This window comes from Seriola aureovittata, chromosome 11, assembly GCF_021018895.1.
Source record: "Seriola aureovittata isolate HTS-2021-v1 ecotype China chromosome 11, ASM2101889v1, whole genome shotgun sequence".
Classification (NCBI taxonomy): Eukaryota; Metazoa; Chordata; class Actinopteri; order Carangiformes; family Carangidae; genus Seriola; species Seriola aureovittata.
The window spans coordinates 14,808,130-14,833,789 of NC_079374.1; the positions used below are offsets into that span (position 1 = coordinate 14,808,130).

At 39.6% G+C, this 25,660-nt stretch overlaps 1 protein-coding gene across 2 annotated transcripts; it reads left to right on the top strand.

Moving 5' to 3' along the window:
• On the top strand, positions 1-23,840 carry fign (fidgetin). Of its 2 annotated transcripts, XM_056388598.1 has the most exons (3): positions 1-527; positions 1,450-1,484; positions 21,365-23,840. In XM_056388598.1, the coding sequence occupies exons 2-3, from the start codon at positions 1,460-1,462 to the stop codon at positions 23,599-23,601; spliced, it is 2,262 nt and encodes a 753-aa protein (XP_056244573.1). In that variant the 5' UTR covers positions 1-527; positions 1,450-1,459; the 3' UTR covers positions 23,602-23,840. The 2 variants fall into 2 exon arrangements, with proteins under 2 accessions (XP_056244573.1, XP_056244574.1); XM_056388599.1 differs by lacking the exon at positions 1,450-1,484.
• The last annotated feature ends 1,820 nt before the right edge of the window (positions 23,841-25,660 follow it).

Consider the following 25,660-nt stretch of genomic DNA (forward strand, 5'->3'; position numbering starts at 1 on the left):
ATTTATTTGAAATCTGTTTACATCTTTGAGATAATACACCATGTTTACAGATGAATATACAATGAAGAGATACGCAGACTCTCATGCAATGAAATAAGCACGACCTGCCTCAGTATGTGCAGGGCACTACATGTATTGGCTCCACAGTTCAAGGCACAAGATGGCAGTTTCCAGTAGCCTCGTGCTTGCAGACAGTACAATTAGATTGTTAATACACCAAATTGCCTACAGCGTAATGTCATGATAGGCTACTTGTGAACTGCTGCTCATTAAGGCCGATTCTCTTTGAATTTGGCTCCCGCCGCAGAGAACATGCGCAGTATGCAGCGTGCTGCCTTCAGTCAGTGTAGCAGCTGTCCAGGGTTTGGAATTCCAACATGGCAGAGGCTGTGGTCAGTCTTCCCCTCACTAACTTGGAATGGTTTCAAATCGCGAGCAGCCGTGCTTAACCCCAGCGAGCCATTCATCTGCACACTCACCGGATCGATGCTACTGTAAACCCTGAGGCTGCCCTGTCACCTACACAGGTAAGTCTCGTCCTGTCCGCCAGTCATGTTAACAATTCTGAAAGAGAAACGGAGCAGCGCTGTGTATATACGCGCAAACGCTCGCGGACTGGGAGACCGTGTCGCGCATCACAGTAACTGCAGCGCGGACTGTGGTCGCTCATTCTGCGTTTTCCACAGCAGCGTTTACTTGTCATCGGCTAAGAAAAGGAAGAAAAATTACCGCGTACGTTTCGGGATTACACAGACATTGCAATGACTGTTTCACCCCCGCGCTTTGAGCAGAGGGCTGCTTGCACACACGGCTGGAACCAGTCTCTTAAATAACTTTCCCACAACGAGAAGTTTTTGCATGTCAGCCTGAATAAAACTTGCCCGCGATATCCGCAGGCGGGAGGTTAATAGATGGGTTGTCATTGCGCTCTTAGTGGGACAACTGCTGGCAAGTAATCTATTTTAAAAGTAAAGGGAGGAGGAGGAGGAGGGGGGAGGGAGGAGGGGGGCATCACGCTGGTTTAGCCTCTTCCTCTAATGGGCGGCATGAAGAATGTGTGTTTTATGTCATCTACTCTCTCACATGCTTCCTATTCTCTTGTTTCAACTCGCGCAAGAAGTGACAGGCTCCAGCCGTGCCTGTGTGGCTCTAGCGTTCTCCGTACAAGGCTTTTTTTTTGTTCGTTTGTTGTTTTTGGGTTTTTTTTGTTTTGGGTATTTTCCTAGCCTATTTTATTCTATTATATCATGTTCCGTTTCCCTCGGTCTGCTTTGCTCTTAATTACACGGCCTAAATGAATACCTGAGGAAAGAACAAGGGACCGTGCGTGTTTTAAAGTTGTGAAATCCGATAGCTGAGGAAAAAAGTGCCTGTAATGAGAAGCAACCTTTGGAATTCCTCCTCGTGAAAATTCCGATTCTGCTGTTTTCCCTCTCCTCTTGTTTTTAGGCTTGAAGACATGATCACTAGCACCAGTTTTTATGGTATGTTCATTTTGTGATTACCTTTCCTATTATTGTATTATTATTTCATATTTGTCATATTTGAAAAGAGGCTGTTATTGCAGTAATGTATTTGTTTTCATTGTGCATGCATGTTTCATCTTCAAAGTTTATTTAATTCAGGTTATAACAATTTAATGACCATAGTCCAGAGATGAGAGCACATTATGTGATTAATTTCATGCTAATGGCATTATCATCTAGGTTCAAAGTACCCTGTGATGGCTAAAGAATTTGCCCCCATTTTAATTTGGTTTGGTCTCTTTCTGACATTCTTCATGTGCAGTTTAACTTTCTCTTTCTCATCTGCTCACTGCTTTCATATTTTTGCATGCATAACTTTGGATATATGATTATTTTTGTCTAATAGACAGTGGATGTGAGTTTATCCAGAGGAGTTGCAAATTTTCATTAAGAGATTCAAGTCTAAACTCACTTATTTTAAACAGGTTTTTGTGTGTGTGTGTGTGTGTGTGTGTGTGTGTGTGTGTGAGAGGAATCTGCATTTCACCCAAAATTTAATATTTGCTCTTAAAAGAATTTACAGAAGATATTCAGCAGCCTTAAAGATGTAATTTATTTTAAAATTTATGACGTAGCTGTCAGTCAGGAGCTCATAAATGTTAAGTTATTTTTTAAATTAAATTATTATCTCTTGTGAATATATGAGAACTGGATAGAACAAAAGATTTAGTATCTCAGTTTCATCACAAAAAAAACAGTAATGTTATAAGTAATTATAAATATGAAGGATGACTGGAAAGAAGTAGTACAACAAAAATACTTGTATTATAACAATGCTATACTAAGTAGACAATATAATTATTGTAAAACCTCCTATGCCAAATAGAATGACTTTTAGGGAAACACACACATGTGGGCTGTGTTTTAAGTTTAATTTATAAAGTTACCATGTGCTTCTTTATTTACTTGTCACACTCTGTAACGATTCACTGGTGCAGCTTTGAACTAATGTGCTCACAAATTAGTGAGCAGAGGCAGCGTCTGAAATAGCTGTTATTCATGTTCCAGTGGAAATGGTCTGTGACAAGCCAGTAAATGCATCTGAGCATGGACACAAAGTCAGGAGAAGTAACAAGTTGTGTTCTGTCTCTCTTTTGCAAACACTTTGTCCTAAGTGAACCTTTCCCACCTCCATAGAACAATTTACTTAATTGTGTGCACACATTTCATTTGCATGTTTTGCTTTGAGAGGAAATTAACATCATCAGCAGTGAGCTGAAGTATGTTTTTATTCCTCTTCAAAAAATAACAGCATTGCAGCATCTGTCACTCAGTGGCGAAAAAAAAAATGTACATTACTACCGCATTCATTATGATTGAGTGTTTGGTTGTAATGTGTTTTTGTAAAGTGGGTATTAAATTTGTTGGTCAGATTTTTATGTTTTTCATATTTAGACACCCCCCCACCCCACCCCCCCCCCCATGCATGTGTGGTGGGTATTGTTATTACAAAAGAATTTTGATTTGAGCTGCTTCGATATGGACACTTAACAGATTGGCACATAGTTTATTTTATAAAAATATATTTATATCTGTAGTCACAGCTTGCATACACTCCAAGTCTTAGACACCCTGTACTATCTCTTTAAATATACCATTTTATATTTGGAACTGCATCATTTAATTGTGAACTTCTCAAAATCACGCTAATGCAAGTATCTTCATGCTGCTGTATGGTCACACCTAATGTTAGTGGAAGTTGAGGTGGAAGAGTAGCTGTATCTTGATAAAGTACAATGCATCTGCACAGAAAAAAAAAAAAACAATCTTGCAATTGTCAAGTCTTTCTCTCAGAGCTTCCATCTTAACTATCCTAATTATTGAGTACTACCTGAGGACATTTATCAGTTCATGCCCTGGAAAGGTTCCATGTCTGAGCTCCTGCAGTGTGTTAGGTGGTTCTTGCAGGTCCTTACTTAACCCCAGAGACCTCTGGTGTGCATGGAAAGAATTTGACACCTCTGTTTATTTCTGATAGGATAGCACTTATGATAGCAATCTAAGCTGTTGCTTGACATGAATCTCTGAGCTGAATTTGATGACAGATGCTGACCCTCGTGTTTCCATCGCCCTCTTTACAGAGTGATACACATGTTCACACTAAGAGTGACTGTAAATAACAAGAAGTTGCATGAAGTAAACTAAATTGCATCCACTTATTTCACAGTGACACGAGCATATAGAAATGTGGTTGTTATATTTAGTCGTGTTACATTTACAAAGAGATTGCTTGCAGATGGTGGCCAAAGCACTTTCCCGTTCCACGACGCACTCAGTGCACCTTTTATGTAGGCAGAAGGGTTAAAGAAAATATTTTCCAAAGTAGTTTTGAATTTTCTAAATCTTTTCTTGTCTTCTTGGAAAATGCTGCTGTAGAGGCTCATATTTATTTTATGTGTACTTGGCGCTGCACATAAATGAAATTAGATTTCCAGAAATTCAGCTTTTGTGTTTCTGACTGTTCTACAGTTTATAACTATTCTAACATACTTTATATTTCCAATTCATTGTTTGTTTACTAAACCCAGAACACAAAGGCATAGCTCATCTTTCACTCACTCATGTGTCAATGTGAACTCATTTAGCTGCTCTAAATGTTCTGTCCATAATCTGAAGTGTGTAACACTATCAGTGATCACTAAAATTGACAGCATCACTTAAACCATTAATACAAGGGAAGTGGTGAACGGCAGGACTGACACTTTATACACGTCCACTAATGATGACAATTAAAGCCAGCTCCTGGATTCCTCGAGCTGAGTCTGTGTAAACACCCCCTGGGATGTCTGCAGGGCTGTTGTAAATTGATGAAATGTTCATCTTTACAGAGGGATCTATTTGTCAGTAACTACAAGAAATGCCATTCAGCCTCCTGACTGTATTGTACGAGATCAGTGCAGGATTGTCATCTTTAAGCAAATATGTTAAGTGGTGTCTTTCCTGTTTTTCATATAAAATGCGAGGGAGTCCCCCCAATGGAGTCGGACTTGGGCAAAAAAGGGACAAAAAAAAAAAATCTTTCTTCCAAGTATTCGATGTGTTCCTCCCTCTCTCCTCTCTCTTCCTCTCTTTCTCTGTCTGCCTCCCTCTCTTGTATCCACATCTCTGTCGTTTCCCTCATGGCAGCTTGCTATGTTATCTTTGTGTGTTTCTCTCTACACTGACAATTCTTGCAGTGATCTAAGTTGGACTGCATTAGAAAGTGGAGGCAGCTGTCTGTTGCTATACTGAGGGACGTGTTTGCTCTACTGCAAAGATGAAGGACCATGAATCCTTGACATCCTCCCTTTCTCTCCCCTCCTCCTCCTCTTCCTACCATCTCATTTAGACACAGCGACTGTCTGCTCAGACTTGTTTTTTTTTTTTTTTTCCTCTGAGTGACAGCATATGGCATAGACATTTTCTAAAATGCATGTGCCTACCACTGGCTGCTTGTAGTTACCCTTCATATGTCTCCTAGCTACAGGCCTGTCATGTTATTTTTTACTGTAATTCAGACAAAATACTTACAGTTTAATTTAGTTGAACAGATTCTGGTGGATAAAGCAGAGGCTGTGTGTTGAGGAAGCAGGCAGACATTTAGTCTGACTGTTTCACTGCCTGCAGTGCCAATCTCTCTTTAGATTCCTTTAGTTTTATTGTGCATATATTGTATTTTTTTATTTTCTAAGGATTATGTGCAGACATATAATTGTGTGTGCACACATTGTATGTGTGTGTGTTTGTGTGTGCATGTATTTTTTTGTGTTTTTTTTTTTTTTTGCAGAACCAGCTTGAGAGAGAACACAATTCCTCCTTCTAATTAGTTTTTTCTTTTTTTAAAAAGAAACTAATCCTTCCCATATACATGCTATGATGTTATAGTGATCCATACCATAATGCATAATGTGCTTATAGAATTTAGGGGTCATTACATGACAGATTATAATAGAAACGCTGTCGTAACTCATGTTGTAGAGCTGGTTTACTCAGGCCATAAGTGCCAGGCATATTATTTATACAGAGTATAGCATTTGTTGACTTAAACTCCTTGTTCTCCTCATTTCCAACACATTGAAACAGAGGCTTTGTTTCATCTCCTTCACATGAAGTGTCTCTGCACTCATAAGGAGACAAGGCAGCTCCGAGCCTGTTGGGGATTGGCTAGAATAGACAATCCCCAGGTGTACTAAACTAGGTTTAGCACTAAGGCTTTTAATCTGGACTTGTAGGAGATTCATGTGCATTCATAGATTTGCCTCTGTAATTATCATACCCCCAGTGGCAGCCAAAGAGATGTTTGCCTAAATCACTGATGTCCTCATTACACTGTTTACATTTTAATTAGACATGCTAAATTCTGGATTTTTTTTTTTCTTTTTAGTGGCCAGAAAGATAGGAGGTTTTCCTGCCTTCAGTTCAGCAGAGACAGACTATGTCTAGAGTGTTGTGTGGCTGTTGAAGCTGAAGTCTTGTTAATGTAGCATTCTTTACATCCCCCTCCAAATGATTTATAGAGCAGTATTTTGTGGCTGAGAATATAATCGGTACATTGCTTTATGAACAGGATCTGAATGGAGTGGCAGTTGACAGCTCTAGACAACATAATGAACATGTTGTTCATCCACAAGAAATCATACAACATTACATGCTTATGACTAAATCTGCCTCCATATATTTAAATGATGTCTTTGGCCAGATTATTTACTGCTGCTCTCAGGCAGTGAATATCTAACGCTCAAGGACTATAACAAAATATACAATTCCATGACTTTTGAAAATAGCTGGCACTTTGAGCCGTCATTGTGTGCCTGAGTGCTGTTGCTTATCATTGAATAACCTTGGTGAAGACAGGTGTTTTTTTTTCTGTCCTTCTTCCAAGGTTTTTTTTATTATTGTGTGCTGTTGGTGAGTTTCGTATTGTGAGAGAGCAGCAAGCCTTTCACAAGAGGATAAGAGAAAACTGTATTTGCTGTATTGAAATTCCTCTTGTGTTCCCACAAAACAGCGTCTGACTAATCTGGTAATCGAGGCCGCCATTCTAGCTGGACTGAAAACCCATGCTGCAGGAGACGTTTTCACCACACCACATTTGTCTGTTTCATTATAGGCTACTCCGACTAGTACATGTTTTAAATGCCTACTTTTTTCCTCAAATTTGTCTTGATTCTGGCTCGTCTCAATCAATTTAATACCTTAATTATGATAACAAAAAAAGACTGTGGTCGTACTGCTGTGATACAAAAATGAATGTAATGAGAAATAAGATATATAACTATTAGAGGAAAAGTAATTGTGAATACATTTGTTTCACGTTCTTAACAGTTTATCACAACCATTTTATTTTGCCATCGTAGTAATGACGATATAAAAGTGTTATAATTCATGTATTGTAATACATGCTTAAATTAACTTTGATATTCTTATTCAAGAGCATGCATAGATTTGCTTTGAATATAAAAGTTCATCTTTTGACTGTTTTTCATCCTCCCATTCATCACATCCCGTCCTAATTGCCTCAAATTGATATTTGAGGCAATTAGCTAAAACGATGATCAGACGAGATGTGAGCTATCAGTGGCTTTCGCAAAGTTCTCAGCGCTTCATTCATCCTCGGTGGCGTCGGGGTGGCTGACAGGTTGGCGTTGTGCCAGGTGCTGGCGGAGGGAGCCTTGAGTGCCAGGACGAGGAGAGGATGGGTTGAGGTCTGCCTGATGGTGTGGAGAGGAGGGGGATGAGAATGAGCAGGGGGAAGGGAAGGGAAGGGAAAAGGGGGGTGGGGGTGGGGGTGGGGGGGGGGGAGTACTCGCTGCCATGGAGGTTCAAGGTGTCAGGCTGCGGCAAGGCAGTCGGTGTCTGCAGTGACACCGTGATGTGGCCACAGCAGCCTGTGCAGGAGTGAGGCAGGACGACTGGATATTTGGGGGCAGCCAGTGATGCTGTGCATTTTCTCTTATTGTGGCCAGCTGATTAACAGAGCTGTGCTTGTTAGCTGCATAAGCCACAAATAACCTTTGTTTTCCTCAAGGTGGGTGTTAGGAATGGAGGTGAACCTGTGACTAATGCTAGCTGCTTTCAACAGAGATAATTAAATATGCAACAATCAGGAAATATTTTTCTTTTGATAACTGACAGAACAAAACATGTCATTTGATTTTATAAAGCCTTTTTCTCACTTGCATGGCGTAAGTGAATAGTTACTGAAAGTCTTGTCTGGCGTGTGGCCTATTTGACAATCCCTCTTAGAGTCTACACGGAATTAGATTAATTTAAGTCAGAAAAAATAAGTGCAAAAAAAAAATGAGCACTCAAGAGTTCAGCATCATCACAGAGCTTTATGAGGGCTGACACTTCTTTTGTGTTCATTATCAGGAATTCACCTCAGGGAGTCGTGTTGACTTTGCGTGGTCTAAAATAGCTGTTAGAGTGGACTGCCCCGCGCTCGCTCACTTGCTCGCTCACTTCCACTCTGTGTATCTGGGGAGGGAAGGTGGAAATACCAAATTAAGGTTTTTGTTGAGAAAAGCTAAACACTGTTTTAACTCCCACTTTAGCGAAGAAAATTAAGCCATTTGCCATTTGTGCGTTTGCGTTGCCTGGGATGTTGTGTGCAATCAACAAAAGTTGATGATCTGTTAAAACAGGTATGACTCCACTGTGTAATCTACAGTAATATTGTATCCGCGCGCTACCGAACTGTTTCAAGTCTTTGTTTGTGCTGTGTCCAACTCATTTTGCCCACAGATCATTTCTTTCACCAATCGTTGTTTTATTTTTACTCTCCTGATTTAAAGGAAAGTGTTAATGTGTCATTGTTGGCATTGACAGGCTTGCGGACAGTTTATAGCGGCATTTCTATACAGTGCAGAACAATAGTAGATTCATTTACTCGGAGCGTGATGTTCCTGCAGTCCAGACCCTGACTGCATCGCCTCTCCCACATCTTTAAATGGATCCCATGAGTCTTCGGCTCTGTTGTTTCCATTATTCATTTCAAAACTTCCATGTAGCATGGAGAGGCTAGAGGGGTGAAAAATAATTTTGTGTCTGAAAAAAAAAAAAAAAAAAATGATGTAGAGCAAAGTCACTGCTTTATGCAAAGTGTGCCATGCCTTGGGAGCATGTGAGCTGGCGTACTGTAGGAGTGAGGAGTGAGTGCTTGGGCAAAGGATGGACTGTGTGTGTGTGTGTGTGTGTGTGTGTGTGTGTGTGTGTGTGTGTGTGTGTGTGTGTGTGTGGCTGTCTCTGTGTGTCTGTATGTTCCTGTCAGTCTGTCAATAGGCCTAATGTGGCTCCCTAGAGGTACCTGGGGGAGACCCATCTAGCACCCAGTCAGCCTGTGCTGGCGTCCAAGTAGTGACAACGGGTTCCCACAGAGAGAGGAAGTGTCATAGTATGTATGTAAACTAGTGACAGATGACTGGAGACATGTGGCCTGTAGACACTGGGCCTGAAAGTAAAGCAGTTTTGCCTGTTCGGCCTCCTTTCTTTCTTTCCCACTTGAGACTTCAGAGAGGGAGCGTCAGGCTCCACAACAGCACGGAATACATTGACAACAAGTCAAAGATGTGAATAAAAAGGATGCAAATCATTTGGCATGAAAAGACACAGGCTATGCGCAAAGGTTTTGTTTGCCTTTGAAAGGCTGTAGCAAAGAAGTGAGGAGTTTTTAGTGTGCAGAGCTTCAGGCAGCTTTTCTAGGCCACAGGTCATGTGGGTCAGTGTTACACTCCCTGCAGCCTCACTTCAACCTTCGGTCTGGAAATAGAACATGCAACGTCACCCAGCCAGGAGGGAGGTAGATTCCAGACCTCAGTGGCCACGGGCTGCACATGTGGAATCTGCTCATGTAGTTGACCCCAAGTGTTTGAAACTCAGAATGCTCCCAGTAGGATATTGTTATTTCATGCATACCCAAATGAGCAAGGCTGTACGAATTGCCTTGTACAAAGTGGACTAGTATACTTAGACTCTTCGATGTCGGCCGTTCACAATTCATCAAGGGAACTCGCACTAGCCAGGGGCAGATTTGTTAACAGTGTGCACATAACCTGTAAGAGAAGCAAAAACTGTGGAGTAGATGTTTTTTATTGCATATTTCAGCCAGCAGGCTATTTGCCTACTTTCCTCTTTTAAGCATTCAATGTAATAGATGGAAAGCTGGCACATACACATTCAACCAGTGTACAGTAAAGAATCCAGCTACCTTTTTATAAGGATTTCATCATAGACTCTGAAGTCCCTCTTATATTAGGCGAATTGCTGTTTTTTCCTATATCAGTCTTATCAGTAAAAGTCTCTTATTATTTTCAGGACATTTAAACTGAACTTCTGTGTGTAACTCACATTGCTAGTGTTAAATTAGGACAATTTTAATAAAGAAATATTTGTCAGTGTTTGAATATTATAAAATGTGACTTGGATGTTAATACCATAGTTCTTCTAGTGGCTTTTTGTACCTCAGTTTTCGCACTGTATTGGCCATAAAACAAAAGTAAAAGGGGGTTTGCAGAAAGAAAAGGCAGGGAAAATGACTCATAAAAACAATAGAACAAAACAAGAACACAAAAATGAAGAATAATTCCTAGTACACACTCATTTCGGCTGATATTACTTGGAAATACATATAAGGAGTCAATAGCTGGATAGGGTGCAATGAAAGGTCACCAATCAGAGTTAAATTCAAACTTATATTGTAAGGACACAATATAACTTCAGATGCAGATTTTACCATCTAATACTATTGAAAAAACCTGAATATTTTCTATTGTGTTTATTTTTGTTTTTTGCCTTTTTCATTTTTATTTTTTCAGTGGCTTTTTTCAGTTGTTTTTACTTTTGTTTTCTTTTGAGATGTGGCAATGAGTTACAGGATTCAGGATTACAGTAACTTCCTGACCACATAGACTGGAGCAGACATTTGTTCCACCGCGTAATTCACCAGTAATTCGGATTCCTTTGTACCGTATTACTCGCATTAAACAGTTGATCAGTATTTTATAATTAGAGCTGAGGTACAGTATGTGTGCACAGTTGTGTATACAGTGACATGTGCGCACTGGTTGTGAGAGAAAGCTGTATGTCCCGGTGATGCCTCGTGGTCCTGCTTTCTATCCAGGGAAGTAAAATCTATCAGCACTGATGAGTTCATGCTCCATCGAATATATCCGTGCCAAACTGCTTATTGTGAGCTCCAATAGTGCTATTGTGCTATTCTCTAGTCCATGTGGTGCAAAGAGCCAATTCAAATTTGAGCAATGGGTGACCCCAGGTTGTGTATATTGATGAGTGGGATTTGTTTCTTAATAGAATTGTGTCTAATTAATTAGCTTTTAATTGGTTGAACTCTGAACATGCAAATGCAGCACAATGTAGAACAATCATTACTTTAAACTGCATAAAGAAACTGCATATTGAGGTCGCCATAATGAAAGGTGGGAAGTGTTTTACGTCTGTTTATTCTGTTAATGATAATTTATGCTTGGTGGAGTAAAATTCACTTCTTACCTCCAAACTTACCTGAGGAATGGATTCATAAAACCCGAGAAGGGGCTAGTTGAACAAAGAGAAAATAGAAATATTAGAAATACCTACCTATCAATTTCTATTAATTATCTCATTTATTTTTCACAATTGCTTTGTGCCACAGATTAACCTTTTTTCTTCCCTTCATTTTGTAATCTATTAAGGAATGCTCTGGAATAATTTTCATGGCACGGTAATTCTTGCTTTCTTGCCTTATTTCTGTCAAAGCAGTGAACTCTTTGAAGGCTGCCACGCTCCCATCCACCTGCCTCACACAGTTGCTTTCAATAGACACTGACAGTTCTCATTCATTTCTGCCATTAGTACAAATTACACTACCGAGACGATGACAGTGTTGCTGGGCTACAGTGTGCATATGGATTCACTGTCAGTTACACTTAAAGCCATTTATACATTTATACAAAAGAAAAATCTTCAGTGATATTTTGTGTTCTTTCATCTGGTATATATTTTGTTGTGATCATTTGTGTGGACCAACAGCAAACATCTCCTGCTTTTGATTGGTCGATTTAGAGAAGCTATGGAGCTATACAGAGCACACTAGTGTTTGACCATGTTACTGTGTCGACCCTGTTACCATCTTTCACTTGGTGTTTTCGAAGTTTGCAAATTTTTCAGTACATGGTTGAAAGGATGAACGTGCTTGTATTCTATAGCTCAAGTGGGCATTTTCATGATGCAGACAGAGACACACTAACTGAATACTATATAAATAATGGAAGAAAATAGAAAATGAAAATTTCATTATTATTCTGCTATTGTAAGACACAGACATATGTTATTTTACATCATATAAATAATGGAGCCACACCAGAGATTTTAGGTTTTTGCTAGCACTCAAGGCGAGTCACAACATTTTCTCCTGCCTTTACAAAACAATGGAAAAAATAATGTAACCTCAAAGACGGTTCGTGAGGTGGTTAAGTGATAATTTCCTGTCCATCAGCTTCCTAGAGAAATGACAACAACCACTGTGATTATGAGCAAGCTGTAAAAATCCATTACACATCTTGAGTTGTTGGTTTGACAAGATGCACTGCACTCATCAAACAGACACACAGCAGGTTCACTCGGTGTATCTGTACATCACCCAACAGGTGTTGTCTTTCTGCATATGTTCACATATAACTATATATACATGTACATAACTCTAGTGGTGCTTGTTTCTATTTATGAAAGACTTTTATGATTGCTGAATGCTGGCAGGATGAATGCAGACTTCATGATGGTCAATGCCTCATTCAGAGTTCCCAGCTTTTTTTTTTTTCATGGTATCAGTATTTGTTTTCTGTTTCACAAAGGGATTTGGTGTTCTTGTTTTATTTTTCAACCCCATCACAAACTCGTGAAGTATAAATATGCACAGTATATTAAGATAGACAATTGTAGGATAATCAAATCCAAAACATCTTGGATTTGCTTTGAGAGTGCAGCCACAAAAACATGGCATTCTGAGTGTGTCATACTCATTGTATAGTTGCGATTACATGTCGGAATAAGCATATACAGAATTTGACATTCTCGTGTCATCACTTAAAAGATACTTCAAGGAAAATTTTAAACCGTATCAAGATTCAGACTAGTCTGAATTTTTTCAGAGCAATATTTTTGTCACATACATAACAATAAGTTATATTGAATTCCTTGTAAAAAAACCAGACTTACTTTTAAAAGCGAATGCTGTAATTCAACTCCATGCTACTGTACTGACCATGCCACCTTAGCTCTTAGAAGCCACTGTTTGCCAGTGGGCGAACCAATCTTCTAGACAGCTCTTTCCTTGTAAAAGTTCCCCTTTATGGCTTCACTACTTCACTTCAGTAACTTTATTACAGTATAGCTGAGAGATTTCTATTTCATATTGACCTAAGATTGCTTCAGTTGTCTCATTTCACCTTTTGTCTGGCCTGTGTTGGAGAAGTGACCTTCTTTGAGACTTGCAGTCGATACCACAGAATGCTTCAGAATGCTTCAACGAAAAGCTAGCAGCAGTCACAGGCAAACATCCTTTTTCTCTTCACTCGGATATTTTCAATTAAAGTTCAATTGAAACTTTTAATCACTTTAATGTGTAGGTAACAATAAATAGAACCTCAGACTGCCCGGGTTTTCTATGTATAAGCAAAACAAAATTTCTCTTTTGAACTCCAGAAGTGCATTTGCATTCATTTATGGAGAAAGTCATGGAATGATTTTAGGCAAGTCCAAACAAACAAAGTGTTGACTTTAGTTTTCTTCAGTTGAACTCAATGTAAGACAAACAGTTAGCAGTGTTGTGTTATTTGTTGTTTCTGCCATAGAGAAAGGAATCTTAATTACTAATACTACTAATTATTTTCTGTTATCAAAATATTTTTTTATTGTATATATTGCTGTTTATCACCTGTAGAAAGAACAGATGTGTATCTCTATTTTCATTGTGCATAAATGCTTAAACATTGGCGTGTAGCAACTGACTATCTAAGTTAGGTTACAACTATATGTTGAGGACTCAAAGTAGAGCAGCCGTCGTTCTGTGGAAGGTTAAAGTAAAGCCACTGGCTGTGCAGCTAGCTGTTTCACATTTAAAAAAAAAAAAAAAAAAAAATCATTTTACTCATTTTCATTTTCAGTCTGATTTGTGTCTCAACATCGCACTTGGAACAATGAGGTTTCTTTACAATGTGATTTCCTTCCAGGTTAACACAGCTGTAAAGTCTAATGGTTGGAAGTGTGGAGTAATCACAGTTGTGAATCGGACCAGTGAACAAGATAATCTTTTAATTTCCAATGGGGCTTGGCCTGTTGGTTTGTAAATCAGATGACTGGTTCCTGGCGCCATTACAATAAAAGTCACAACGTTCGCTAAATTGTGATGAAAAGTCCAGAAATTCCTACCAAAATAAATGTTCATTTTACTCCTTGCGTTTTTTTCCCTCACCATTGTTCCTCTTTGATTGGAGTTTTCCTTGGGGTAACAGGACTTTAGGGATTGAAGATGTTAGTGAGTAGCTTTTGGTCAATGAGCCTTCATGTAGCAAGGTCACAATCTGCCTCTTTTCTCTTTTGAAGTGTGTAAGTGATCCCTTGAGAGGCAGAGTAGCCAAGTTCATAGAGGCTCGCAAAACCACTGCCTCTACTGTACATGTGCTCTATGGTTAAACAAGTTTCACCAAGTGCTTGAGTTCAACGACTGTGTTCTTTTAACTAACAGGCCATTCGAGTATTCATCAGTATTATGCACTACAGAGCAGGCTGAAGCCTGCCTCCTATAATTGTCTTAGTTTTATTCAATGTGCAAGTTCTACTTGTGTGTTTGAGTGCTGTTAGTTTAGCATGTGTGTGGATTTAGCTATACTTATGGTAGTAATGGAAGATGTAGCCTCGGGGGCCTCTTGGCCTGAAGAGTCATGGTTTAATGAGCATCACTGAGACAGAGAAATGACAGCTCAGAGAATCTCTCAACCTCACGATTTACGGTATTACAGGGGAAAATGAGAAATATATGTTCCCCTCTAGCCAATATAGTTTACCATTAGCTCAGACCAAAGACCCAGAGGACTTCAGAATATCCAGGATATGCAGCAAAGAAGGCATTATCTTGTAAAATTGAAGTTTTCAACATCTGTGTGAATTCAGTCAGAATCACTGTAGTTTAGTAAGTAAATTTAGCCAATGAGATATGGATGAATATGAACATGCTTATTCTGCTATATGTAAGGTTTGGTTGTCACGCAGCAAATAATCGTGTTGTTAATTTGTTCACAAGTAACACATTTATTATTCTAATGATTGTTTTTAATTCTATTATAATCTTTATTATATTTTCAAATACATAGAAAAAGCAGTTGTACATGCAAATACCCCAAGCCCCATTGGTTCCCTACTGAAGATATAAATCTTTAAGTGGACACAAAGATTTGATTGGATGTTTTAAAAACAACAGATGGGCACTGTAGTCTTTAACATAATTTCTCAGAGAGGATTACATTTTTATTTGTTGGGGACTATTTTCAGATGCAGGTTAAGATGCATTTGGAGCTGCATGTGGAACTGACTCTTTGTGCTCTCCCCAGTACTTATTTTTTTTAATCATAACTTTGAATACCAAAACATTTACACAGATACTCTCCAACAGTCATAGGTTTTATACTACCTCTTTTAAAGACGGATCCAAAGTGGGCATTTGTACAGTAAAATTATGAAATTATTTCTGAGTGGGTACATTTACATCTTCTCATCACATTTCAGATGAATTATTCAAATCATTAACAGCTCTGTGCCAGAAAACATTTTTATTCTCTTACAAACTCTTTCAGCTGCTGTTAGAATAATGTGCTGCTCTGTAAATGAGTTTTTAGACTGACTGTAAGAAGACCAGGCTTTTCTGTTTTTTGTTTTTTTTTTGTAACCACCATCTTGTGTGTAACAAAAACACAAGACATGACTTAAGCTGCAAGAGTGCATTTACTTGTAGCTCCAGTTAAAACAGGTATTATATAATGAGGATTCAAATTTCCATTCAGGGGTAAAGCCTTTGTGCCAGGCAGCCTCTATCCTGCCAGCATGGTATACAGCTACAGAGAAGGCTGGTGGGCTTAAGTAGTTTTTCAATATAGTTAAACTGGCAAAATCATTTCTTTCAGTCAATTGTAGAACTGCCAAACAACTGCAGAAACCATCTTTCTCAATTCTGTATGATAATAACAGGACACTGTTCACACTAGTCCAAGCAAACCCACGGTCGGGCTGTCCTTATAGAGGTAAAACAACTATTTACTTTATCTGTAAGTAGCAAAGTTATTATGTTAAATTTCTTCAAGACTCAGGATCAAATGTTATCCTTGTTTTCAGGCTTGTGTAACTGCAGTATTTGTAATTCTCTATTTTGTTACTTCTTGTCTTTTTGTGGTATGAGAAGTGTTTGATGAGAAGTAGCGATGCCTCCATTTTGGCCAAACGTTTCTAAGGAACACACAGTGGGCAGGGTTTGTGTGGTAAGAAGCCAGTGAGGGATGACGTAGCTGCACTAAGCAGTTCCTACTGGTTGGTTAGGGCGCTTGTACCTTCACCTTTCTGGCAGACTCTTTGCATATAGCTTACCTGTCAAGATGTGTCAAAATACCTGCACTCATGTCGCGCTGTGCCTCACCTACAGGTTACAGTCCATGAATATGTACTTACAATGAGCACTTGAGAGTGTCTTGCTGCTGCAAAACTGCAAACCCCTACCACTACTGCCCTGTAGTAACACGATTAAAATCACTACGTGCTTCCTCAGCCGGGTGGTATGTAGGCTGTTTAGCTACTGAGCCAGAATGCGAGGTGAACGGTACTCAGCCTGGAAGTGTCAGCCTGTGAGGCTGGGCTCAGGGCAAAGTAAACCCTGAGAAAGGACAGATTGCCACACACATTAGCAGATCTCAGGCATGGCTTGTGTGTAGCAAAGGTCACATGCAAAAATGCAGACGATTGAGAGGCAGACACAAGGTGGAAAAGAAGAATTCTATTTTGTATGTCCAGCTCTTGAAGCTACATACTCACAGCTTCGCTCGTAATAAACCGGCATTTTTAGTGCACATATTTTCAGATTCTTTTGCAGGAATCTTACTCACATTTATAGATGTGTATACACATTTATAGTTGCATTTACATATACACAAATCATACTACACATTTAAAGATGCCTGCACACCTCCACCACCACACATGTAGAGATTGAGATACAGTTCCACAACTCTCCACACACACACATGCGCAAATAATATTACTATGATAATACCCTCATATTATTAAATGGGCTAACATCCACACACTTATCTCCTTTGCACCAAATTAATTATCTAAGCTTTCAGTCAAAAGACCTTATCTATTTTATCTAATGTTTTTAAAGTTTTACTATTATACATTGTTTATCAATATAACCATTAATTAATGTTTTACTTGTTGTGATTTAAAGTTGTTTGGTGGCATATTTCTCAGACTCTTAGTTTTTTTACTGAGTTTTATCTAAAACATTCTACCACAGGTAAATGTGTTTATAGGTACACTTTCAGATGATTTACAAAGTGTTAACAGCTCAGTCATAATGGACTGTACAGTCTAACTCCCTCTGCAATATTGTAATTACAAAGAGACATTCTGTCACGGGAAGATGTCTGTCTGACTGGCAGGTTAACTACAATAAACATACTGTAAGTGTGAGCTTGTACAGTCATTTTCCGACTTTTATATTTGGATTAGCAATGGGATCCACTGGGATCGGTGGACTTTGATAGTGTGGAGACATGTAGTAATTTGCTGCCATGGGTGGTCAGACTGTGAAATGTATGGGCAGTAGCCCTGGAAAAGACAGTGACTGAGGAAGGCATATCTTTTCTAAATGAGGGGTTAAATGGCACCCTGCCGTCTAAAGATTGGAATTACTGCCACATGGAGCTCTAAATTGAGTTTAAATAGTCTTAACTTGATATGTGAGATGAATGAGACTCTGTAGCCATACCGATTACCATTTCACATTGTATTAGAATGTTTTGCTCCACCCCTACTTAGAATTTCTCCAGTGAATTTGAATATGAATATGAGCTTGTTTTTATTTATAAACGTAATTACTGTCTGTCTGCAATATTTGCACGCTTGTCAAGTAGAGTGGTCTGTGTGTGCAGAATAAAAGCAAAAGCTCCCATAATTATGTTTACGTCCGGCGATGAAAATCCCAGGGTTGTAATGATCAGTAATTATAAATACTTTTCAGCATGTCTACTGCCTCAGCTGGGACTATTGTGTGGAGTGAAGTGCAGAGTTTGTGCAGCTTAATTATGACATTGTACATGACTAAATGTACCAGTCTGCTTCGGCTCTGCAAAACACTTCCAGTGCATAATCACGCTCAAGTCTGACTTTAAAGAGCTCATTACAGTTAGTTTTCTAAAGAGTGGCTTATTAAACACAGTTACCTAATAGGCATCTTTGGTGGTGCAAATTGGTAAAAATGGTAATGAGTCTGATTAGGCCACGTTTCAATTACGACAGCTTTCACTTCCCTCCCCCCTCTCCCTCAACCCTCCCACCTTCCCCTCCCCCCAAACCAAAAAAAAAAGAGGAAGGAAAGTCCAGCTCTATATGCTTGGGAATCCTCCTGGAAGGCATTTTGCTCTCTCCCTCTCTCCCTCTCTCTCTCTCTTACACACGCACATACACTCATGCACATACACAGAAAAAGGAAAAGAAAACCGCTCTGCCACCTCTGTGCTTCCTTTCAGCAGCACAGTAATGAATAGAGAATTGTGCAAGCGGCGGTCCAATTTACGCGCTGGGAAATTGGATGGACAGAATGGAGGCCCACTCTTGTTTGCTTAAAAACGGCCTAGGCTACCAGATTAATAGTTCCCAAAAAGGTCAGCATCTCTGTTTCATCGATGATGATCACTGAACCAGAAATTAAACACCATAGCGCAGTATAACACCATGGCGTCACATGTCAAATGCATTGCGGCTCCACCTGGTCTTCTTATCTTTAATGAGTCTGAGATTGTATATGAAATACACAATATATAACATAAATTGTCAGGACTTCGCTTTTAATCACAGTGATGATTGTATAGATTTTTGTACAGGACTAATAAACCTCACATTTAACAGAGGATCATTCAGATCTGAGTCGAGCTGTAAGACAGACACACATTTTGGACAAAAGCTCATTTTCTTATATGTTGACCATCTTAAATTTACCATAGAGGATTATTCAGATCTATGAATGGACAAACAAGAGAAGAGTCTAACAAAGGCCTTATTTGTTGGTGGCTGATGAGTGGAATTTGAGCTCAAGCCCCAAGGCTATCTGAAAACATTCCACTAATAGAGCGCTCTGTAATTGTACCAATTCACAGAAAGACAAAGGAACCTATGCACGTTGTATTTGAATTTCTATGCAGGTGGAATAAAGGACAAGGTTTTATTGTAAAAACCAAAAGATCATTATGCTAATGTTCTTGCCTAAAATGGTACATAGTCTTAACTTTCACTTCTTCCAGAGAAATATGGAAATTATTTTACACTTAAACACACAAACTGTGCAGACTATTTCATTATGTTGTTATTACTATATCCAATACTAAAATGCTTTTGTTCATTTAATATGGTTCAAAAATCCTTGTATCCCTGCATTTCTCTATGTCAGTAAGTGATATATTAATGGAATTCCTTACAGAAATAGCATGGTTTTTCTCAGACTGTTTTAAGCACTGTACTGTATGTAGATAATCATCTTGAATGGTTTCCATTGTATAAAATACCTGGTGCTCAGCAATCTCAAGTACACTTTGCAAGTAGCACTTCTTTGATTGTCCAAAGTGGCACATTGTTCAGAGAGGATTAACAGTAATAGAGGAATCTCACTCAAAAGGCTGTGTGCAATTTTGTTATTGACAAAGTGTGCCTTGAGTGTTAATGAACTCTACTGAATGATTTTACGAAAACCATTATCCTGATACTCGCACTGCAATGTCAGTAAATGCTGTGAGTTTTTTTCTTCTTCTTTTTTTTTTTGCCAGACAATGCACTGCGAGTTTCTGTTGCCCGAATACAGTTTTGTTTGTTTTAAAGATAACAGTTTTCTCAGGGATAATGTGGAAGAAAAAAAGTCATATTCAACAGTTTGTATAAAGGTATTTTAGTGTAGTAATAATAAGAGGGGCGGTGGGGCGGGGATGTTTAAGGCTTTTCCTGGAAAAATAATTTTCCACTCAAAACCTCTGCTTTTGCATTGCACCCACCTACACACCTAAGAAAACAGCTGCTGACCTAGAACATAGTGGGTGACTAATACTTGAGAATGTAGAGCATTAGTCAGTGAGACTTAGCTTTGATATCCTCAAGAATGTCAACTCCTACATTTTCTTTTGTTCATCCAGATTTCAAATAAATAAGGTTTTCTTTTATATGAAAGATATAACTCTAAATGTAGAAATCATAATTGTACTGTGATGATAGAATTTGTTTTCATGCTTTTTTTCTCTGTAGGTTAATGAGCCTCTGTGCTCCAGCACAGTATGGCCACCATATTTGTCTGCTCTGGCTTTTTTCCTCATAGCTTTTTTTCTTAATCATTAGCTTGGATAGTTGACAACCATGTGAGCCATAGCATAGATCTCTTTGACTAAAACCTTGTAAATTAACACAATTAGTGCAGCATCATCCTGCTAATTAGCTCCTGGTGTCTAGTGTGGCGGGTGGGGAAGTAGCTAGGAGGGAGTCGGAAGGGAATCTGCTTTGGCTCTGGACAGTCGCCGTTTGTTGTCGAAATCCTGTGATATGGATTTAACCTACTGAAATTTAAAGTATAGCAGTGCTTTGCAAAGGCAAGGGCCATTGTAACAGCCAGGGAAGGCTTGGTTAAATACATCTGCTCTCGTATCATCTTGTAGCTTTTGGTGAGATTAGTGTTGATGTAAGATGTGTGAGGCTCAGCACACTATCTCTGATTGTTTTGAGCCATAATCTCTCTAATAGTCTACATTCTTTGGGGGTATAGTACATCCTCTGATAATCCCAAACAGAGTAAAAGATGACAGCATGTGTAAAAACTTTTATTTGCAGATTGACTTTAGGATTTAACATGATTATTTATGTCATTCACACCCTTAAGGCCATATAGAGAGGCTGCGGAGAAAAAGACAAGTGAAGCCTGTTTTTGTTTTTTTTCTCTCCTCCCTCACTCTGTGGACTAGGAAGCAGTAGGCAGACTGGATGTGGATGTAATTCATGCTGGGCTGAGGGGTTTGTGTGATGAAAGCAACAGAGCGCTGCCAAGGAAGATTGCTTTGCTGCTCTCCTCCAAGCAGATTTGAAACTGTCTCAGAATGCCTCAGATGAGAGTTGGATTATAGACTGACCCGCAATGTCGGTGTCATTCTGCTCTGTGTTGGGTGGATTATACCACGCTAACCAGGTGTTAGATCCCACATCCTCATCCTGACCATGATGTGTGTTCAGTTGGTGTTGTCTGTTTGTCTTATAGGAGACATGTGGGCATTATGGTGCAAGTTGTATTAAAACACATTTTCTGGAAGAAAATGTGAAAAACTGTTGTTTTGTTTTTTTTTTTATATCAGAATATTTTTTCTTTATAATTTCCCACCTTTTCCTCACCTAAGCAATTAGAAAAAAACAAGCAATTCTTGCATAATGAACCATTTATCAGTGTTTGAATTATTTTCTATTTGAACATTGTAGAATTTAGAAATATCAGAATATATATTTTTAATGCTTGAATGATTATTAGTTATAATTTATTGCTTATTTTGACATATTTCTCCCTTATGCGGAAAATCTAGGTCTAAAGATGCAGTGGACCCCAGAGCACACACAATGGGCAGAGCAACACTTTGACATCTCATCTACTACCCGCTCGCCAGCACACAAAGTAGAAGCCTACCGGGGGCACTTACAGCGAACGTACCAGTATGCGTGGGCAAACGATGACATCTCTGCACTGACTGCTTCCAATCTGTTAAAGAAATATGCAGAGAAGTACTCTGGGATCCTAGAGGGCCCGAATGAAAGAGCCCTGCTGTGTTCCTACTCTGATAGCAGCACTGGACTCATGAATGGACGAAAGTCAGAGAATGAGTCCTGGCAGGAGGGGATTTACCCAATGAACTGTGCTCCAGATGTTATATCTGTGAGCAAAGCTGGAATGACAGCTGCCCTACCCCCTACAGATGTGTCCGCTAGCATAGGCAGCTCCCCGGGGGTGGCCAGCAGCTTGTCTGAGCCTAGCTATTCCAGCAGTAACTGTGGGAGCCACACAGCCACTACTCTCCACTCGGGCCTCCCCTCTCAGGAATATACTGCCAGCTACAACGCCTCCTACCTACATTCTAGCTACAGCAGCCAGAATACCCCAGCCCTCCCCTCCCCACATCCATCTCCTTTGCACAGTGCTGGGCTCTTACAACCGCCACCCCCACCTCCTCCTCCTACCTTAGTGCCGAGCTACAACACCGGGTCTCCAAACCTTCCAAACTACAATTATCCTCCAACAGGGTATCCTTCTCAGACTGCTGTTGGCCCAGGTTACAGCCCTGGGGGAGCACCCCCTCCTTCAGCTTATCTGCCGTCCGGTATTGCAGCTCCTACACCAATCCCTCCCTCCACACTGCCTGGCTACACCTACCAGTCCCATAATCATACGCCAATTGCACCAACACCTTTGAATGGCAGCACATCCAACTCATTAAAACGAAAAGCTTTCTACATGAGTGGACATGGAGATATGGACTCTAGCTATGGTAATTTCAACTACAACCAACAGCGCTCTTCACAGAGCCCGATGTACAGAATAACAGACAGCAGCGTCTCAGACTCAAACAGGGGAAATGGCTTTGAGAGAAATGCAGAGGCTTCGTCTTTAGCGTTTAAACCAACCAAACAGCCAATGTCCTCTGATCAGCAAAGAAAATTTAACATGCACTCTGGCAGAGCACTAACTCCTCCCTCCTATGGATCAACCAAAAGCTCTGTGGGTGATCTCAGAACTAGTGAGCCCTACAGCAAGTTTGGATCTCCCATCATGAGTGAGCAAACTGAAGAGCACAGAAGGCACCTCTCTCACTCCCTAACAGGGCCTGACCTTGGTACGGCTACCTCGTCCATCCATGCTGCGGAGGAGCAACTGAAGAACAGTGATTCCAACCTGGTGGAGATGGTGACCACGGAAATCCTTCAGCAGGGCCCTCCGGTGGACTGGAGTGACATCGCAGGTCTGGAAATGGTCAAAGCAGCAATTAAAGAGGAGATACTATGGCCCATTTTAAGGCCAGACATGTTTAGTGGACTTGCCACATTACCTCGAAGCCTCCTTTTATTTGGACCTCAGGGAACTGGTAGAACGCTGCTGGCACGCTGCATGGCCAGCCAACTGGGGGCTGCCTTCTTGCGACTCAGCAGCTCAGGTCTGGTGACGAAGTGGCTGGGGGAAGGCGACAAGATCATCCAGGCTTCTTTCCTGGTGGCCCGGTGTCGCCAGCCGGCGGTGGTGTTCATCAGCGAAGTGGACCTGCTGCTGTCAGCCCAGCTCAGCGAGGAGAGCCCTGTGAGTCGCCTCAAGGCCGAGCTCCTCATGCAGCTTGACAGTATTCTGACCTCTGCTGAGGACCATGTCCTCGTGGTCTGCTCCACCAATAAGCCTGAAGAGATCCCAGAGTCCCTAAGGAGGTACTTTACCAAGCGACTGCTCATCCCCTTGCCTGATGGGACAGCACGACACCAGATAATCAGCCAACTGCTCTCACAGAACAACTACTGTCTTAGTGACAAAGAGATGTCACTGCTGGTTCAGAGGACAGAGGGCTTTTCTGGACTGGACGTGGCCCAGCTGTGTCAGGAGGCTGTAGTAGGTCCTCTTCATGGCATTCCTGGTACTGACTTGTCAAGTATCCATCCCAGTCAGATGAGACCGGTCTCCTACCAAGACTTTGACAATGTGTTCTGCAAATTTCAGCCTAGCATATCACAAAAAGAACTTGACATGTACACTGAGTGGAATAAAATGTTTGGTTGTAGTCAATGAAAGAGATCCATCAAACACAATTTCTTTAAACCCAGTAATTAAATACAAATATGATTTGGCCTTCAGTGAAGAAGAAAAATATCAAACAATGGTGAAATGAACACGTTATACACAGCAAAGGGATTGTCCTTGAAAGACAGATGACGACAGTCTGGATATCACACATTGGTAACTATTAATTAAATGTTTTATATGGCTGAAGCCATGTACTCACTAAAGTTCAAACAACTTGTAGAAGACGCCCCCTCTTTTTGTATATACATATGTGTGTATATATATACATATATATATATATATATATGTATGTACATATATGTGTGTATATATATGTATGTATATATATGTATATATATATATATATATGTATGTATATATATGTATATATATATATATATATATATATATATATATATATATTATATATATGTATATATATACTATTCTGCTGATCTTGAGATTTAGTTGCTATCAAGTGCCTGAGGTGGTGCTGTTTAAGTTGGGTTTTTTGGGGTTTTTTTGCCTCACAATCTTCATTGGTGACATGTGGTGATATAAAAAAGCTTTAAAATGAGACAAAAAACTTTCCATTTCCATTTGAGCAGTGTTCTACAGCTGTGTCGGTTTCGTGGTCTCTGTGAACAGTTGTGGTTAATTTGAGGTAATTTAAATTTATTGGCATAATTTCAGTTGGGCTTCATTACCTTACGCAGGTTTTATGTATGTGTAAATCATTTAATTACAATAACACTGACATTGAACTTGTTTGCTAGATTACATGATTTGTTTTCTGGCAAACTTGAGGTGAATTTGGTTTGCTTAACTAGCCTCTCCACTATCGATGAAATAAAAAAAATATATATATTATTTTACAATGTGACTTCAATTTAAACAATAAATTACTATGTAATTGCTGTTAAAATATTGTTACAGTAGTAATTCACAGTGTTTCGCATAAATGTAAAATTCTACCATTTTTTTCTTTCGATGTTCTCTATTTGAAAACTCAGGAAAGTGATAATGACATGTATCGTACCTCATAAGCTTGTGTCGAAGCACTACACACTACAAGAGCATTTGGCTTGCATTTGAAATTCCATCATCAAACCATGAAAGGCTATATAATACCTCAAAAAGCTCAAAATGAAACTAGAAGGTTCCTACAATGAATGTATGAGAGTAATTGTGGTTTATTTGCAAGAGACAAAAAAAAAGTTATTTTTGGGGGGTTCTTTACATTTGGATTTGTTTGAAATAGAAACTTGTAGTACGATTGGAGATTTGCCTTTGAAAAGAATCAGAACCATAATGTAAGTGTCAGTTGTAGCCTTGAGGCCATTTCTGTTTGGAACACAGTTTTTATTTCCTGTTGGGTAAAAATCTTCATTTCCATCATTTACAATGATCCTGTTCTTTAGTTCGCTGTTTGCAGACACAACTGTTCAGCTTGTGGTGACGCAGAGCGGAGAGAGATTTGAGAAGTGCAGACAAATATCTTGGGGTTGAGGAAGACAACTGCCCTGAGCTGTTTCATTCCATCCTGCTGCTGTTTTATCATTAATAAGACCTAAGGATTATGTATAGCCTAAGTTCCTTTCTACCTCAGTTTGTTCGTTATCTCTGAAAGGCAAATTCATGAAGACAGCGAAATGTCAGCACCTATTCTGCTTGTTTGATGCGGAAACCTTTTGAGAGAAACAGTGTTGTGCTGTTTGCAAAATCTATTAGCTTTACATTTTGATAACTCCCAAGAACCCTGTTTCTCACCACATAATGCACTTAAAGGGGAATACCACTGAATGTCAGGTTTGGTATACACTATGCCTTTGCCTTAGGACAATTTGGTCTGTGTTAGCTAACATCCGCCAGTGGATAAGGTTGCTATAACTTCTTTTGCCCCTGAATCTGTGATGTCAACTAGAGAATTTAAAAGTGAAAGCATCCACAATGATGTTATGTACATATTTTCTGGCCAATTACATTAGTTTAACATGAGGTATACGGAAAAATTGGTTTGACCTTTGTAGGCCATAACTGTAACATTCATGAATTGAGTGGCATT